Source organism: Phascolarctos cinereus, unplaced genomic scaffold, assembly GCF_003287225.1.
Source record: "Phascolarctos cinereus isolate Bilbo 61053 unplaced genomic scaffold, phaCin_HiC Scaffold_5;HRSCAF=322, whole genome shotgun sequence".
NCBI classification, from domain to species: domain Eukaryota; kingdom Metazoa; phylum Chordata; class Mammalia; order Diprotodontia; family Phascolarctidae; genus Phascolarctos; species Phascolarctos cinereus.
The window spans coordinates 27,020,322-27,039,068 of NW_027555958.1; the positions used below are offsets into that span (position 1 = coordinate 27,020,322).

At 44.0% G+C, this 18,747-nt stretch overlaps 1 protein-coding gene across 4 annotated transcripts in view; it reads right to left on the reverse strand.

The window, feature by feature from the left end:
* Positions 1-93: 93 nt before the first annotated feature.
* The window catches only part of LOC110222193 (merlin-like), a 64,018-nt gene continuing 45,364 nt past the window's right edge, over positions 94-18,747 (reverse strand). For all 4 annotated transcript variants that reach the window (XM_021007086.2, XM_021007083.2, XM_021007078.2 and 1 more), the window contains 6 exons: positions 18,410-18,627; positions 15,958-16,060; positions 15,017-15,144; positions 11,668-11,818; positions 6,743-6,949; positions 94-6,280 (listed from right to left, as the gene is read on the reverse strand). In XM_021007086.2, the coding sequence (XP_020862745.1) occupies positions 6,245-6,280; positions 6,743-6,949; positions 11,668-11,818; positions 15,017-15,144; positions 15,958-16,060; positions 18,410-18,627 (843 nt within the window). In that variant the 3' untranslated portion in view covers positions 94-6,244. The remainder of the gene's footprint in view (positions 6,281-6,742; positions 6,950-11,667; positions 11,819-15,016; positions 15,145-15,957; positions 16,061-18,409; positions 18,628-18,747) is intronic.

An 18,747-nucleotide genomic window follows, 5' to 3' on the forward strand; every position in this document is an offset into this window, starting at 1 on the left:
TATTTAATACAAATATCCAAATAAATGAGCTTCAGGTGTTTTTTTTAAGACAAACTCCTAAAATAGGTTACATTATAAAAGATGAACTATAGCTTTATGTAACGGATATATTTTAACAAAACAGTATTTTTCCATAGTAAAAAACAGAAAATAAATAAATTCCCCTTGTAAATAAGCCTTATATACAAGTCTTAGGTACTTCTTAATCATTAGGGCTATACATCCTAATCACATACCAGATGTCCTATTTAGGTCTTTCTCACATACAAACATCTACCAAAACTAAATTATTTTATGCCAGAATTAAAATTGTTTATTAAAAGTGTTTATTTCAAATTCTACATTCCTTCTAGTAGGATGTAATATTCTTACTGCTTAATATGTGTGGAAAAGAATATTAATGGTGGTATTTGACATGCGCAAAGAGTGCCCCACAAGTTGGCATCAATTTTACTGTTCTGTCCAAGTCTTTTTTTGTAATCAGTTTAAGTCTGTCTATAAAACTTACAAATTATGTAGATGGCATTAAATGCATTTATCATTAACCATAGTGCTATGATACTTTTTTAAGTCTTTATAATATAATTGTCTGTTGTTGATCAAGAAGACATTTTTAATGGAGGCTGTAGTGAGATGTTAAACTATGATACACCCCCACTCATCATCTTTAGAGTAAAGGGTAAAATGAAAGAAGGAGAGGCAGAAGAACACCTGATTTGAGGGATTTCAAAGTGAGGAAGCTAACTTTTAAAGGTGTGTTAAGTGCATTCATTTGGGGTCTTGTCAACCATGATAGTTGTATTGGGCAGATACACTAGGTTGCTAGGCACTAGGCTTCTCAGGTGTATTCTGTTGTTATACCTGTAACATTCCAAATACTCCATTTGGCCTTTGAGGAAATGTCACTTAAATCAAACTCCCAGTGACGGGAAGGGCCCCTCCTTATTTGTACCAGGAATTCACTTAGGTGAATGGTGGGTGTTTTTCCTAATAAGGATTGTCTACAAGCATGAATTTTGTCAACTACTGGGTAATACACAACATTTAAAGGACCCATTGGTGACAGTGAAAGGACATGAAAAGGCAATTTTCTAAGGAAGCTATCAACAGCCATAAGGAAAGCTGCCCCAAATCACTAATAATTGGAGAAATGCAAATTAAAACAAACCTGAGGTTCCATCCATCCATTCATCATATTGACAGTTGACAATCAAAAGAAAGTCACAAATGTTGGAGAAGCTGCTGGAAAACAGGCCTGTTAGGATACTGTTGGTAGAGCCATGAACTGGTAAAAACCATTTTAGAAAGCATTGGAGCTGTGCCCAACACATCACTAAATTGTGACTATCGTTTGACCTATCTCTACTATTAGGCCTGTATTCCAAAGAGATCAAAGAAAAGAGGGAAAGGAATATGTACAAAAATATTTATGGCAGCTCTTTCGTAGTAGCAAAGCACTGGAAACTAAGGGTGTGCCCATTAACTGTAGAATGGCTGAACAAATAGCATGTGAATGTAACAGTGCAGAGTTCCAGGGAAATCTGGGAAGACTTACTTATATGAATTGATGCAGAGTGAAGTGAGCAGAACCAGGAGAACCGTTCATACAATGACAGTACTATAAAGACAATTCTGAAAGCCTTAAGAACTCTGATCAATGCTATGACCAACTATAATTCCAGACAACTCGATGAAGGATGCTACCCCACCTCCTGACAGAGGGGATGGACTAAAGACAAAGCACATTTTGGGGTATGGCCAATATGAGAATCTGTCTTCTTTGACTGAATTTCTTACCAGAGTTTGTTTTTCTTCAACGGTTGAAGAGAAAGGCATGGAGAGACAACAATCCATTTCTGTCCATTAAAAAAATAAAATGTAATAAAATTTTAAAAAATTAAAAAGAACTGAGTCTTTTCACGGTCTTCAGAAAGGCTGTTGAGATTTAACTTCATGAGGACCAAGTCAGCCCACTTGGCCAGAGACCAGTGGCTTCTAGGTCTGGCCTGAGGCCTGGACAATCCAGAAGCAAACAGATCACAGTGTGGGAAAGCTGCACAAGCATCCCAGTTCCAGACCTGTACCAAGGCTTTAGCACCAACCTCCAACTTCACAGGAGTTGTTAACAGTTAATAAAAGCCTTTGGGATTCAAAGGCTACCCTACCACGAATTACTTCCAATATCAGATATCTCGATAAGAATAAACAAACCAAGACATTACTTAATCCACTGCTCTTTGCTTGAGGAGTTTCTGTGATCTCATCTGGGACTCCCTAAGTATGAGTTAGGGCTTCTGAGAACCCCAACGGTCCTGTGCCTGACCAGCTGGGGAATTCCTGGCTTCCAGTACAGTTCTCAGCACCTAACAATGCACACTAGATGCTCAATAGTAATTTGTTGAACAGAAAAATACACCAGATTTGGACAGGTTCCTCAACCAGCTAGAGAATGAGCTGTCTTTCAGCTCTTTTTATCATAACCTATTGAAAGAGCACTACCTGAAAATGACCAAGGACATCAAGTCCAACTAGATCTACTATTTGATGAGCCTGAAATATTCAGATGAGTGAAAAATTCATTTCATTCAACACTGAAATTGTTTGCTCCAATGTGATCCTTGAAATGACTCTGCTCGTCCAACTCAAACACTTCAGTTCAAGAAATATCCAGTTTACTGTATGCCAAATGCTGGTGTAAGCACTGGGTGAGATAATGATGTAGGTTAGGTAAGACTTAGTATGGCATGATCCTTCACCTCAGGGAGCTAACGATCTAGTAGAGGACATGAGACATAAATAACTATAATATAAAATAATATAAGCACATCATGAAGGAACAAAGTGCTATGTGAGGTCGAACAGGGGCTAGTATTACATGCAGGGAAGTCTCAGGGAAGGCTTGTGGGAAAATGAAGTTTTTCCACTGGGCTTGTAAAGGATAAATTGGAATCAACATGAAGCTAGCAGGAAGGTTAGAACTGTGTGAGCAAAGGCAGTTGGACAGGAGTATGTGGGGCAGGGGAAAGAGAAGGAAACGAGAATAGACCTGGAAGGTATGATGACAGATTCATACAAACCAGGAAGACTCAGTGTGAAAACATGTAAAGGGAAGTGAGCACAGCCAGGAAAACAATTTACCCAAGGATGACAATAATGTAAGGGTAACAGTGGCAAAAAAGGTCAGAACTCTGGCCAATGTAGTGACTGACCCCAGCTTCAGAAGAGAAGGGAAGCACTAGACATGCAAAAGAAAACATTTTCAGAGAGGGCCATGTGAATTTGTTTGGTTTGGTTATACTTGGGGGTTACAAGAGGGCTTTGATGGGGGGATAAAGGGTGGGGGGTCTGGCAATGGATCGATCTTTCTAAGCAAGAAAAGAAGAAAAGAACAACAGGGAAACATTTAGAAATACATGAGAACAAAAGGAACTTCAGGAGGACATACAGACTAGCAGGACAGTTGTATAGCATTCAATTTTACATATTTATAAAAGAAGTATATACCTTTTTTTTAACTGCACATAAATTCACAGTTTCAGATCTTTTTTTCTGTTCTCTCTATATTGAAATGTTCGTGTTTGTAAAGTTCATGATATGAAAGAAAAACACGTTAAAAAAGGAAGGTAGGGTAAAAGTCAAATCACGGAGGGCCACTGAGGATTCTGAACAAAGATGACAATGAACACATCTGCATATAAGGAAGATTAGTTTAGTCCTCCAGTGGAGAAAGAACTGGAAGAGAAAAAAGTGGAGGGTCTTTCAGTAGTTGGCAATAAGTAATAAGAGCCTGGACTAGGAGAACGTGAGAACTGCCCAAGAGGCAGAGTAGACAGTACTTGGTGACTCACCATACATGAGAGATGACAAAGAGGACATCAAAGATTACCAAGGTTTCAAACCTGGAATCTTGGCCAATGGAAATGCTCATGATGGAAATGGTGAAGCCAGAAAAAAAGACAGCCTGGGGGGATGATGCTAAGCTTGGTTTTAGACATAAGGGGAACATAAGTAGCAGTGAACTCTAGGCAGCTGGAAATGCTAACAAGGAGCTGAAGGACCAAGACTGGAGACATAAATCTAGGGGAGGGACCCGCACAGAAACAACCGCAGAAACCAATGAACTTCTGAAGAATTCTGAGCAGCTGGAGCCAACGGAGAGAAATGAGTCTGAGGAAATGACCTAGAAAACAACCCGAAAAGTGAGAGGAAGGAGACAGAGAAAACAGGGAAGGAGCGATGAAAGAGACAGAAGGGTAACTAGACGTGATGTCTCTGAAGGCAATGGGAATGAGCCGACCGGTCGACAGTAGTGAATTCTACAAAGAGATCCAGCAAGCTGAGGAATGAATAAAGGTCATGGTCCATTAGGAGATGGCTGATGACCTTAGAGAGAAGACTTTCAAGGAAGGGGGGGGAAGCCAGATTGCAAGGGGTTAAGAAAAATATGCAAGTTAGCTCTTTTTGTGGTGGCAAAGAATTGGAAATTGAGAGGATGCCCATCAATTGGGGAATGGCTAAGCAAGTTGTGGTATATGAATGTAATGGAATACTATTGTGCTATAAAAAATGATGGACAGGCTGACTTCAGAAAAACCTGGAAAGACTTATATGGTCTGATGCTGAGTGAAGTGAACAGAACCAAGAGGACTTTGTACACAATAACAGCCACGTTATGCAATGACTAATACTGTTAAACTGAACCCTTCTCAGCATTACGAGGATCTAAGATATCTCTAGAGGCCTCTGGATGGAAAATGGTGTCCACATCCAAAGAAAGAACTATGGAAGTTGAATCGCTATCACTTATTTTTCCCTTATGTTGAGTTTTGTTTCATCTTTCTGATAGTTTCTCCTATTGGTTTTAATTTTTACTTACAACTTCACTAATGCGAAAATATGTTTAATAGGAATGTAAATGTAAAGCCTATATGATATTGTGCGCCGTCTTGGGGAGGGTGGGGGGGGGGAAGGGGGAGAAAAATTTCAACTCAAAAGCATATGGAAGTGATTGTTGATAAATCAATGAATTAATAAAACTGGGGGGAAAAAAAGAAAAATATGCAAGTTTTAAAAAGCAGCTGCATGGGGGAACAGACCAAGAAGTTTTTCATGAAAAGAAGAGAAAGGTGTGCTGGTAGTTGGGTTTAGGTTAGAAGGAAAAAGGTTTTTATTCTTTTTTTTAACTGGGGAGATGTTTGCATGCAGAAGGGAGTTAATGGAAGGAAAGAAAGTCAAGATGCCAGAGAGGGGAAAAACAGGAGATGCAAGGGATTAGCATCAGTAAGGAGAAGGCTGGCTTTTCATCTGTAGGATGGAGAAGAAAGCAGGAGTAAGGCTTCTGAGAAGTTCTGAAATATGGACAAGGGGGAATGAGGGAACTCCTGTCAGGTGCCTCAGTCTTCTCAGGGAAGTTGGAGGCCATCCCCTCCTTTAGGTGTGAGACAGACTGGAGGAAAGCCTCCAAGCTTCCCTCCTGATGTTGGCCTACGATTGGAGTCCCATAAGAGAAGCCAAACTAACAGGGGGTTGACATTTTCTTACTGCATTACCACCAAGCGAAAACATGAGAGAGAAGTTCAATATTCAAATGGCTAAGTAATATTTCAAGCTGGGTAAAAAAACAGTGATCACCAGTGAAAATAATATGAGATGGATATAGTTGTACTTTTCTTCCCAGCCACATCCTAAGACTAGGATAGCAAAGCTATAGCAGATGCAAACTAAGGGTCTTCCAAGGTTCCAACTGAAGCCTGCCCGCCAAGGAGCAGGGAAGGCCAGGGTAAGAAGGTTCCCATTCAGAGAGCGTCCAGAAGCCCTAGATGGAGCCAGGGCCAGTGGCAAAGCACTGGCATGGGGAGCAGAGGGGCCAGAAGCAGAAGCAAGCATCCATACCAGGATCAGAGTCCAGGGAACAAACAACAGAAGTGATCTGAGGGCAAGCCAAAGTGTTCAGTACCAGGATGACAGGAACAGTCTGTGTTCCAATTACAGTCCATATAATTTGTAGGACTTATGCCTTTTTTCCAGGGAGGGTGTCCTTTTCTGCCTGGCCCACCCTCTAAATTAGCAGCATCAGGAAGGGTCCTCAGTATCCCTTTATAAGGAAATGGCCATCTCTGAAGCATGGCACACAATAAACCCCATAAGTAAGAAGAGCCATTAACATTACTTTTAAGCCCCACTGAAGGTGTTTTTACACAAATTCGATGTATTCGCCTTCTGGAAGCTGTGTGTCCAAAAAACTTCAAATGTAGATCACATCTGAGTCACGCTGCTGAACCTAAATGAAAAACACATTTTTTTTCCCACTTTAAATTAATCCTACAGACTAGAGCAGTTAACTGTTTGATTCAGTATGGGTCTTCTCAACAGTTCCAACATAATGGATTCACACCAGGCTCAAGTGGAGAAGTTATTAATTTATGTGAGTTTTGAAATGCATTCTAGGTTATATATTACTTGGGCAGGGAGAGGTTTTGAAAGAGGAAAATTGCGTTCAGAATATGGTCCTAGGCATGAGACCTAAAACTTTCTAATGACAGAAAATAAGCCATGAGAAGCGTTAAAACCTTGAACCCGGTAACCACAGGGAAGCGGCTGACTGAAATGATCTTTTCTCCATCTATGATGAGAACAGCTGAAGGATGGAATGGACATAGGAAGGAACCAAACTGACCATCTACACTGGGCACTAAGCATAAAAAAAGTTCATCATTTTGGTAGAAGCAAAATGGTGGACTACCTTTACAATGTTTTTGCGAGTTCCTGCTCCGGTGTTATTAGAAATGGAGTTGTTTGTTCGAGAACACTTTTCTCCTGTCATGGCACAGCAGTTGGTATTGATGCAGGGCCAGCTATGCAAAGCATTCAGCAGACAAGGCGGGAAGGGCCTCTGGAGACGTTCAGCCTGTCCCCCTTGTGCTTCACCCAGCTTAATCCATGATGGCACCTTCGAAAGCAAAGAAGTACCCAAATCAAAATGTAATCCTACCATAGCACTGCCCTCCCTCACTGAATTAACAAGGTAGCCAGCAAAGTACACTTAAAAATAGCTCTGGGCCTCCGGGAAGGCAGGAGGGATCTGTTTGGGAAGGAGGGTGGTGTGAAAGCAAAGGCTAACAATAAAAAACACTTTAAATAGATTTGTCTGACCAAGAAGATGATGGAAATTCTGTTGGAAAATATGACAAGGGATCATGACCAGTGTGTTATAAAAACCTCCTTCCAAAAAAGAGCAGAACTTCTAGGGCTATATCCCAAAGAGATCAAACAAATGGGAAAAGGACCCACATGTACAAAAATATTCATAGCAGCTCTTTTCGTGGTGGCAAAGAATAGGAAATTGAGAGGATGCCCATCAATTGGGGAATGGCTGAGCAAGTTGTGGTATATGAATGTAATGGAATACTATTATGCTATAAGAAATGATGAACAGGCTGCCTTCAGAAAAACCTGGAAAGACTTGTATGGTCTGATGCTGAGTGAAGTGAGCAGAACCAAGAGGACTTTGTACACAATAACATCCACGTTACACGATGACTAAGATTGTTAAAATGAACCCATCTCAGCATTATGAGGATCTAAGACATCTCTAGAGGCCTCAGGATGGAAAATGGTGTCCACATCCAAAGAAAGAACTATGGAAGTCGAATCGCTATCACTTATTTTTCCCTTATGTTGAGTTTTGTTTCATCTTTCTGATGGTTCATCCTATTGGTTTTAATTTTTACTTACAACTTCACTAATGTGAAAATATGTTTAATGGGTATGTAAATGTAAAGCCTACATCAGATTGTGCACCGTCTTGGGGAGGGTAGGGGGGAGGAAGAGGGAGAAAAATTTTCAACTCAAAAGCATATGGAAGTGATTGTTGATAAATTAAAATAAATTAATAAAAAAAAAGACTGAAAAAAAAGAGCAGAAAGAACAAAATGTGGCAAACTCCAAATATCACCATTAAAAAAAATTAACTTGACTGTATCTCACAAGAAAGGAAATAGCTGATTGTAGAAGTAGCATCTATTTCCAAATCATCCATCTGTGCGCAGTCAAATCACTGACTGGTTGGATGAAGATCATCAGATTAGAAGAAACGATAGGGAAAGAAGACATTGGGGGCAATTCCAGCAACTCCAACCCGACTTGTTTAAACAAACTGTGGACTCCAAAAAAGGGGAACTGGCAAAAGTAAAGCTGCTGATTCTTACCTTCGACATTTCTCAGACCAGTTTAACTGAAGGAAAAGCAATCACAACAGTGAAGGCAGAAGAGCCCCAGGAACACCCCCAACCTCACAAGCAGCCGACTGATCGACAAGCAGTTATTGAGGGTATGGGTGTTAGGTGTGGGGGAACAAAGACAAGTATGAAACCATCCTGGCCCTCAAGGAGTTTACATCCCATAGGGAAGGAACCTTAAACTCCTTGCCAGGACATAGGACCCAAAGATTTTGCCAGCTCATTTAAAAAATATTAGTGTGGCCCACAGGGGTCAAAGGCCTGAAATCCTACATGGCAGCTGAAGCGGGCAGACCCTGGGGCTCAAAAGTTCGGAGCTGGTGTCCCCACCAAGTCTGGGGCCCATACAGCAAGTCCCCTAGAGTAGGGGGGTCAGAAATAGAACAGGCCAAACCTCCCCCACAATCAGCAGGGGGACTGGTTCCATGAATGGCCAGAGTACTTCCAGGCTGGGTGAGGTAGGGAGATCTAAGGTCTAAATAAAATAACTGAGGAATATAACAGAAGATCATAAACAGCTCTGTGTCACAAATCAGCAAAAAACCACTGAGAAAAAACAAAACCTCTAAAGAACTTGACTTGGAACCAGCTGCACCACGTCATGCCAGTATATTTGCTGCTGAAACTGGAATGACAACAAACAGATGAGACACAGAAGCGATCTGACAGCATTTTTACTGATCTGTTCTCATCAATACACTTGTGGTTAAAGGCTATTATCAGGGCCTAAGGGAAAGAGGGCATGCTCGAATGACAATAATGACTCATGTTGATAACGGCCCTTTAAGGACCACATGGTGTTTTACATACTCTGGCTCACATGTGATCATCACAATAACCCTACAGGGTAGATGAGTGCTCTTAACAGCCACATTTCACCACTGAGGAACTGGAGGCCCAGAGAAGTTAGATCAGGGCCACCCAGCGAGGACTCATCTCTGGCTGGATGACAGCCTCCATCTTCCTGACTCTCCACTCCCTGTGCCAAGACAGAGAGCAGAACACCCAGCAGGTCCAGCCTGGAGTTACCCACAATTTCTAACACTGATCAGGAAAGAAGAAGGACAAACCAACAGAGAGAGTTATCCACTACATGAAAGTTAACCGAAGAGCCCAAGCATTAGCAGCCAGCATAAAGAAGGCATAAAGGAACCTCTGCTTTGGAAGTGGCCCTCCAGGAAACCGTTCTAGCTCAGTGTTAACAAGCAGAAACTCAAGAACTCAGCAGAGGCTGCATAAGACAGAGCAGAGGCTCTGCTCCAAAAATGAACATCAGGAAACACAGTCCGAGCCAGAGAGCCCCACTGTGCACACTGATGTCCTTTGGTCAGGCTGGCCCCACCCACGGGAAAGGCTTTTGTGAATAAACAAATAGGAGAAGAAAAAGGAAGGCTCCCAGCTTGTGGCTTTAGAGTTGTGGCAGTCAGGAGTTTTTCCCGTCTTTCTTGGTGGTGCTGGGTGTGGTTCTGGATGGAGTTTGTATAACATCCATGTGTCCCTGCGGACCCTGTGTATCCACCCCTGGTTGTGTCCTACAGAGGTCATCCAGAAGGGATATGGACAAAACCAGTTTGGACCTATAGATTCAGCTTCTCCTGATGGCAGCTGCCACAGTGTATCTGTGGCAGATGTGACATTCAGGGGACAAGAAGGTGAGCTACTAGAACTGTAACATGAGAACCTGCCCAGGATGAAAAGACAGAAGCAAAGACACTGGGCCGTGCATAAATCATATCAGTAGTAACAAGTGAGCTTCTGTCCTCAGTGTGAGGGCCAGAGCGGACACCTCCATCCTGGATATCTTGATCAAGAGGTCCTGCGGACACCTCAAACTCATCATGTCCAAAACAGAACTCATTATCTTTCCCCCAAAACCATCCCCTCTTCCTGCTAATCCAGCCTTGATTTCTCTCCCAGTCGCGCATCTCCAACTGCCTGCTGGATGCACCAAACTGGACATCCCTACACACCTTAAATTCATCCGTCCAAAACTGACCTCATTGTCCTCCCTGCTCCAGAGTCCTAAGGGCACCACCACTGTCCACTCACCCAAGCTCACAACCAAAGCACCGTCCCCAACTCCTCTCTCACACTCACCCCATACAACTAATCAGAGCCAATCTTTTGTCATTTCACAACATGTCCCACCCATGTCCTCTTCTCTCCCCTCCCATGGCCATCACCCTCGTACAGGTTCTTATCACCCCACACATGGACGACTGTCATAGCTTTCTGGTCAGTCTCGTGGCCTACAGCCTCTCCCCACTCTCATCTATGCTCCCTCGGCTGCCAAAGTGATCTTCCTATTACTCAGTAGGTTCCAGTGGCTGCTCCGTCTTCCCTCCAGGATCAAACACGATCTTCTGGCTTTCCAATCGCTTCACAATCAGGCCCTTCCTACCTAGTTTCCAGTTTTTTTTTCTCTTTACTCCCCAATGTGCTCTGTGACCCAGAGACATGGCTTTCTTGCTATGTTTCATACATGACCCTCCTCATCTCCACCTCCCAGAATCTTTCTCTTCTTTCAAGGCTCAGCTTAAGACTCTTCCTGATCCTTCCCAGTTCCTGGTCTCTCCCTCAGATCTTCCTAGAATGGTCTGCCGGGATCTCCCCTTTGCCTCCAATACGCTACACCCTGAATTCAGTATGCACATCGTACTTCCTGCCCCAGGAGCACATCAGCTCCTTGAGGTCAGGGGCAGTGTCATCCCAGTACCTTGCATACGTAGGTATTTAATAAACATACACAGAAGCTATTCCCATTATCAAGCTTCATAATCCCATTTCCTCCAGAACATGGCAGACAAATTATAACACACATCCAAGAACCAAAGGCTGTGAGCTCTGCTCCTGGAGCCAGGGCTACGGCGGGGGGGGGGGGGGGGGGGGGGGGGGTGCGCTGCCTTTCTTTTTGTGTTCTGTGTATTTTGTGGGTCACTTTTTCTGCTGATCTTAAAAGGGGATTATGCCAAAATCAAAAGGCCAGGAAACAAGTACAGATTGGTTCTTTTCATCTATCATCCAGTAATGAGATTTCCCTGTAACATCCTGGGGATTTTTAAAGTTTTAGAATAGTTCCCAAGTCTTCCTAGACCTGGTTTCAAGACCTGTCTCTTGACACAAGTGCGCTGTGTGTCCCTGGGAAGAAAGAGACTTAACCTCTTAATGCCCCAAGTGACTGCCTAAACTATAAATCATCCTAAGAAAGGGAAGGTCCTTACACAGATAAAATCACAAGTCAGAACTCAAGAGAAGCTACTTGGAACAGGCTGCAGGGAGCCCAAGGGAAGGGAAGACGGAAGGGGAAAAGAGAGGCTGGTGGGGATAAAGAGAAAAGGCAAGTCACGACGACCGGGGCGTAGGCAGCACAGACACACCTTAATCAGCCACTTTTTGACTGGACATTATCGGTTTACTTCTCCTCACATACCCTTCTTAAGGTGGGGTCTAGTGATCCAAAGACTTCATTCCAATGAGAGATTGGCCCCTTTTGTTTTCCCTCAAGTTTCAGGGCATGGATTTCAGACTTGAGTTCTTTTAATCGATCTTCAAAATTTTTACTCTTCTCCAAATAATCTAACCTGAAAAACACAGAAGGAAGGGCAGATGACTCAACAGTCATACTCACTGACCACCCACAAGAGTTATCATCAGGTCACTCCTGAGCAACTAAACAGATAAATGAGACTCAGATTACATTTTTAATGATGTTATTTCAGAAGTGACATTACAATTTGGAGCTTGTGCTAATTTGTAAATGATGATTTCTGGCTATGGCATTTGTATTCAGATTAATGAATCACACCCAAGTGTACGGATTGTTTTTGTTTGTGTTAATGTTTATTTTGTGTGAGTTTGCTGTAGACTAAACGTCCTTCCTTTCCGTGCCAAACTCCTTGATTCTGTGCCTACTCCTCCTCTCCTCTCTTTTCCTAATCCCCAGCTCTCTGGTTTCTGCTCTCATCACTAAACTGAAACTGCCCTCTCCTAAACTACTAGCGCTCTCTGGATGAACTGCCAAATCTAAGGCCCCTTTCTCAGGCTCTCTGCAGCACCGGATCCTGCTGATCGCCCTCCTCTCGTATCCTCACTCCTCTCTCCATTGTTAGCCTCTCCTCTCCCTGTCCCGCCTCTTGTCCTCTCTCTCCTTGACTGATTCATCATCCACATCCCACCTGTCAACTGTGAGTGTACCCCAAGGCTGTCTTGAGGTCTTTCTCTCTTCTCTCTGAGCTCATCTGGTACCCACATCAACTCCCAATTATCACCTCTAAGGAGAGGACTCCCATTTTCTCTGGCTGTCCCTCATGCCAACAACACTCTCCCTCCTCTGCTGCCTACTGACCTCCCTGGCTTCCTTTAGGTCTCAACTAAAATCCCACCTTTTACAGGAAGCCCTTCCCAGCCCCTCTTAATTCCAGGGCTTTCCTTCTTTGAATTATTTCCTACTTATCCTGTATACGGCTTGTTTTGTGTTTGTTTGCATGTTGTCTCCCCCATTAAACTGTAAGCTCCTTGAGGGCAGGGACTGTCTTTTGCCTCTTTTTGTATTTCAGTGCTTAGGAGAACGCCTGGCACACAGTAGGAGCTTAATAAATGCTAACTGAATTGAATGTTTATTGAATTGAATCTATATATTCAGACCTATCTCCTGAGTTTCAGTCCCACAACACAGACTGGCTATTGGACATTTTTAACTGGGTGTCCCATAAGCATCTCAAACTCACGTCCAAAACAGAATTCATCACCTTTCCCCCTTGGGCAGGAGCAGTATCTACCATGGACACTAGGCTAATTATTACTTAAAATACAGTACAAACTGCCCTCTGTTGATGCAGATTCCCAGTGGCCCAGGAGGAGACAGAAGCGGCCTTCCATCAGGGTAGAGTGGCAGGCAGCACAGCCAGCACAGAGTCAGGGAAGCTGCCCTCACCTGGACTAGTTCTGTGTCCTGGTTCAGTGCCCTTCACATGCCATAGCTTCATCACCCTCCTGTGTCAACTGTTAGGGTGGCACATGAATGTTCCAATTCAAAACCTGAAGCACTAGATCATGCCCAGCCTACAGCACCTCCCCAACCCCAAAACCCACCCCTCACTCCCACATTCACCACCCTCACTCAACCTCTCATCACCTCTGGCCACAGACTCTTCCTCAGTTTCCCTGCTTCGTTTCTCTCCCCACTAAAATCCATCCTCCACAAGCTACCAAAGGGATTGTCCTAAAGCACATGCCTGATCATGTCACCCTCTGCAGTGGGTCCCCATTGCCTCCCGAATCAACTATAAATTCCTCCAATTGACATTTAAATCTCTTCACAATGTGGCCACCTTCTTACATGTCCAGTCGACTTCTAGTTAATCACTTTCCTTGCACACAGAAACCCTGCCACACTGGCAGATTTGCTGTTCTGCGCCCAGGGCACTCTTCCTGCCACTTCAGTACCTTGGCTCAGGCCGTCCGGGATGCCTGGGGCGCTCTCCCTCTTCCCTTCCACCTCTTGGCATCCCCGTTTTCCTTCGAAACACAGCTCAGGAGCCACCTGTCCATGAAGTCTTTCCAGATTCTCCCCTCACAGCACCTAGGAAGCACTATTCCTCCAAACTACCAAGTATCAGCAGGGCACAGTGGACAGAGTGTTGGGCTTGAAGGCCTCCAACACTTACAAGTTATGTCATTCTAGGCGAACCCCTTGACCTCAACCTCAGTTCTTCACCTGTGAAATGCAAGGGTCAGACTGGATGGCCCAGCATCCCTTTGAGCTCTGAATCTAAGATCCTCTGTATATTCGTCTATGTGGATGCATCTTCTCCATCAGAACAGATGCCCCTTGAAGACAATGACTCTCTTCCTTTCTGTCTCTGGATTTCCAGCATCTAACCCAGAGCCTGGCATACAGTAGCCATATAATAAATGCTTGGTGAGCAAATAGCCAAGGTTTTCTACAATGATAACTTGCTGATGTGAATTTTGCATTCCTCTGGTGAGTTTCCAGGCCTTCACTTCACTCAACTGAGGAAGCTTCACCCTGTTTGCCTCAGTTTCCTCATCTGCAAAATGATCTGGAGAAAGAAATGACAAACCACTCCAGTATCTTTGCCAAGAAAACCCTAAATGGGTCACAAAGAGTAGGACACCACTGAAATGACTAAACATTTATCAAACATTTATCAAGATTCATCATGATTTAGTGAACTCCCTACAGAAGAGATTCCATTGTCCTGTGGAAGAACTCTCATTTTTAGATTTTATCAGACACTTCTAGAAGAAAGCAAAAGAGGTGCCACAGTTCAATAACTAGAACTTTGTTATTCAAATATATATGCCAACTGACACTGACATCTGAATCCTCTCTCATCCTAAAGAATGAAGGTTAAATGTCAGGGGGAGTGGTTTCAGGGCTTCCACTCTCTCTACTCTGCTGCCTTGCACAAACACAAAGAGAAACAGGCCGTCCAATCATAGAACCAAGATATACAAATTTAGAGGCTGAACACGAGGAGCAACAGGGAGGCCTTGGGGACTGTGAATCGATTCTGCCAAAATCTACAAAGCTCCTTGAAAGTTCAGGTAGCATCTCATTTTATATAAACATATGTATATGTATGTGTGTGTGTGTGTGTGTGTGTGTGTGTACACACATATACATATACATACATGTGTATTGTTTGTATATGTTCATGTGTGTATATGTCAAACACCAGAGACACACACACATGCACACATACATGTGCACACACACGTATTTGCTACCTCGGATTCTCGGAGGCAGTACCTACCTCTCCCTTTCTATCTCCAAGGACAGTCTCTTCAGGTCGACATCCCTTAAATCAAACTTTGTACATCCTTTTTCAACTCCAAGGTCTCCACACACAACAGGAGAAGGTTGAGGATACCTGCTTGTGTGCTAGAAAAGAAGAAAAACAGCTCTACTTTTCCACCATCAGAGGAGTTTTATGCCCTTAGAGCCTTCAGTCTGAACACATCAGCTGCTTTAGAAACATCATTTCACTGCTTAGAAAGAGCTTCAATAAGGCATGGAGAGATTTAGTGATTTTGCTAAGATTCCAGCATGAATGACCTGCAGAACTGGGGAAATTCACTGAGCCTAGAGTCTCAAACTGGGCCCCAATCCACCAGCCAGCACTCTCCTCCTTTGGGAAATGAGAATGTGGGGGGTGTAGACTCAAGTTTCCCGGGGAGAATAAAATGGTGTTTTAAGGTTTGTCCACAGAATGAGCTCCTTAAGGACAAAAACGGCATTTTTGACTTTGCCCAGAGTGCTTGGTATGATGTGCAGGGAAGTGTCTTGAATGCGCGCTAACTGAATGAAATGACACATCATTAAGGTCACCCAGGCAAGTTTGTGAAATGACTGTTTGAGGCGATGAAGCCTTCCCCAGCCCCCCTCAATTCCAGGGCCTTCCTTCTTTTCATTATTTCCTACTTATTCTGCATACAGCTTGTTTTGTATGTGCTTGTTTGCATGTTGTCTCCCCGATTAAATTGTAAGCTCCTTGACGGCAGGGACTGTCTTTTGCCTCTTTTTGTATCCCAGCACTTAGCACAGTGCCTGGCACATAGTGGACAATTAATAAATTTTACTGATTAACTGACATTTTCGTTCTCATTTGTGTGATATCACATTCCCTTGCGTTTTCTGCCTCTCATCAAACACTGCTGCCCACCGTCTCAATAAAGTACCGATGAGTCAACATACAGGGTGCGAGACTTGGGTGACGTCCAGGAGCCGCTGCTTTGCTCGGTGCTCAGCTTCTCTGGCCTCACTCAGGTCTTGTTTCAGGTATTCAGTTTCCTTGGTTCTGTTAGACAAAAGATCCCCCAGGTGAACCGATGGACACGACCCAGTCTTTGCACTTTTGAGCTCTGTGTGCGCTATGGAAAGAGGCCATGCTTCCATCCCATAAACGTGCCTGTCAGAAGGCAGGAGGCATTCACACTTAGAGGACTGTCCTCAAACAAAGCAAATGCATCACTGACTTCCCAAGGCCTCCCTCCTTCATCCTCAGGGGCTCTTCAGTTTCTTTAATTATCCCACCCTCATCCATTCTCCAGGGCTTTGCTCACCCAAAGATCTAATAGACCCATCTTGTCTCTTCTAATCAGTGGTAGACCACTGAATCTTTCTGAAAATGCCACTCATCTTTAAAATTTTATAAAACCATATTAAAATACTAAAGTATATCAATATTTCAAATGAAAATATACTAGCCATGTCAGTTAATAAAAATCATAGAACTTTAGAGCAACAAAGAACTTCAAAGATCATAAAGACCCACAAACACACTTGACATACTAGGAAACTGAGGCCCTGAGATGTGAAACAACATACCCAATGTCAAGTAGGTAGTAGCAAGTGGCAGAGCCCAGATTTGGACCCAGATCCTCTAACTGCAAATCCATTGCTCTTTCCACAATGCCATAGTGAGTAACAATAGGTATTGTCCTAGCTAGTTAGACTACGACCAAGATCATGATTTTAATCTTTACATCAGTCAGCATACACACAAAAAGCTCCCTCAGTCCCTTCAACCAAAAGCTATACCTATAATGCTAACCAGCCAACCCTCCAATAATGCCACTGGCCACAAGGGGGACTGCTCAGCCCCTTCCTGAAAACTCAAGTGCTCTCTTCCCAAGAGGAGAACAGTAACATCAGTGCCACTCTTCTGAATCAATCAAGCACCTCACTCCACTTAAATTAAATGCTTCATCAGGATCCCTGGTAAATCAGTCAACCAAAGGCATTAAACTGGGTGTGAAAAGTACTTAATCTGGAAGGCATCAAAGTCACTGGATGAAGTGAGACACAGGAAGTATGGAGGAAGCTACACACAAAGTATTTTGGAATTGGCTGAAGAGATCTTCAGTCACACCCTATGGATCATTCAGAATTGCAACCCAGTTAAGAACCCAGACATTCAAGCAAGAGACCAGAGTGTACTAAAGAGCAGCCCAGCCAACTCTGAGAGGAAATCCCTAAGAGGGCAGAGAAGAGCCTCTGGATCTCCCCACCTTGACCAGAAGAAGATGTCACAAACCCCAAACAGTCTGGAAGAGGTGGACTTTGCATCGTCGTCCCAGCAGCAACACCAGAACAGCAGCAGTTTATGGCAGTGTCTCCATCAGGAATTTTGGACAAATTAAACCCACTGGATAAAGGCAGCAAGAGCCCTGACCCTCAGGCCTAGCAGAAAACTATGCCATGCCCAAGGGGATCTTCATGAGGTTCCCGGAAATCAGACAGAAAGGACTTTCAGGAGCTTAGTCACATGTGTTCTAAGATGGAGCCCTCTCTCACCTGGACTCCACATGTACCTATGGCAGACCATGCCCCTTGTTTGGGTAAAGAATTTGTACACATTGTTCTTCCCATATTACTTTAGTAAATACCCATTTCTAAGAGATAATTAAGTTTGGCTGGCTATTTTCTATCACTGGATAATCCATGGTGGTGGTACATCAATGGGGGCTCATGAGCTATAGAACCAGAAAACCACTGCCACCGCCCCCATCCCTGCCAAGCTCTCAGGCTGACCCCTAGAACCCTCAGAAGTGGCCACGCTCTGGCAAGCCAACCTCCTGGAGCTTGTGGGAGCTGGGAGGATGAGCCCCAGAACATGTGCTATATCATTTCTATCAGTACATTACAAAACTTTTTGCAAATATTAACTTGGCCAACTTCCTAAGACCAAGATGAGTTGGAACAGGCACTTTCTGGCAAATGCAGCGTATCTGAGCCGGCCAAAAAGCCTGTGCTTCTGTACCCACCCCGTGTTGCTCTTAGTGTGCTATAGGGGAAAGCATTCTGGACGTGGAGTTAGAGGAAACTGAGTCCTGTCTCGGACACTTGTTGATGTGTGACCACAGGCAAGCCTCTGAGACTTCCCGGGCCCCAGTGTCTTCATCTGCCAAATGGAGTTAGTAATACCTATTACCCAGTGCTGTCATGACGATGAAATAAGAGCACAAGCAGAATGTGCTTTGAAACTTTCACACACTATAAAAAATGTCAGTGACTGTGACGTCAGGCCCAGGGGCTGAGGCCACCACCACTTCTGCCAGAAATCAAATCCCAGCTGGGCCGAGAGAACATGTTTCCCTCAATGAAATGCAGACTCTCAGCCTCCTACGTGGCCCATCTCCCTCACCTCAGATCTGATTCCTTCACCAGTTTGGCAGCGATCCTTTCCGCTTCCCTCACTTTCTGCTCCATCAGTCGTTTCTCTTCCTTGGTTTTCAGGGCCGTGATCTCCAGCCGCTGGCGCTCCTGCTCAGCCTCCGCGGCATTCTGGGCAAGCAGCTTGGCTTCCTCCTCAGCAATCTGTGCCTTCTCTGCCAGCAGCTCCGCTGTCTCTTTGGAGTGGAGCTGGGGAAGCATTGCACTGGCCTTAGCGCCTGGAAGGGCCCAGGGCAAAGGGAAAAGCAACAACAACATGGCAGATCACAGGGGAAGGCTGAACCAGGGAGGCTTTCTCAACCATGGGCA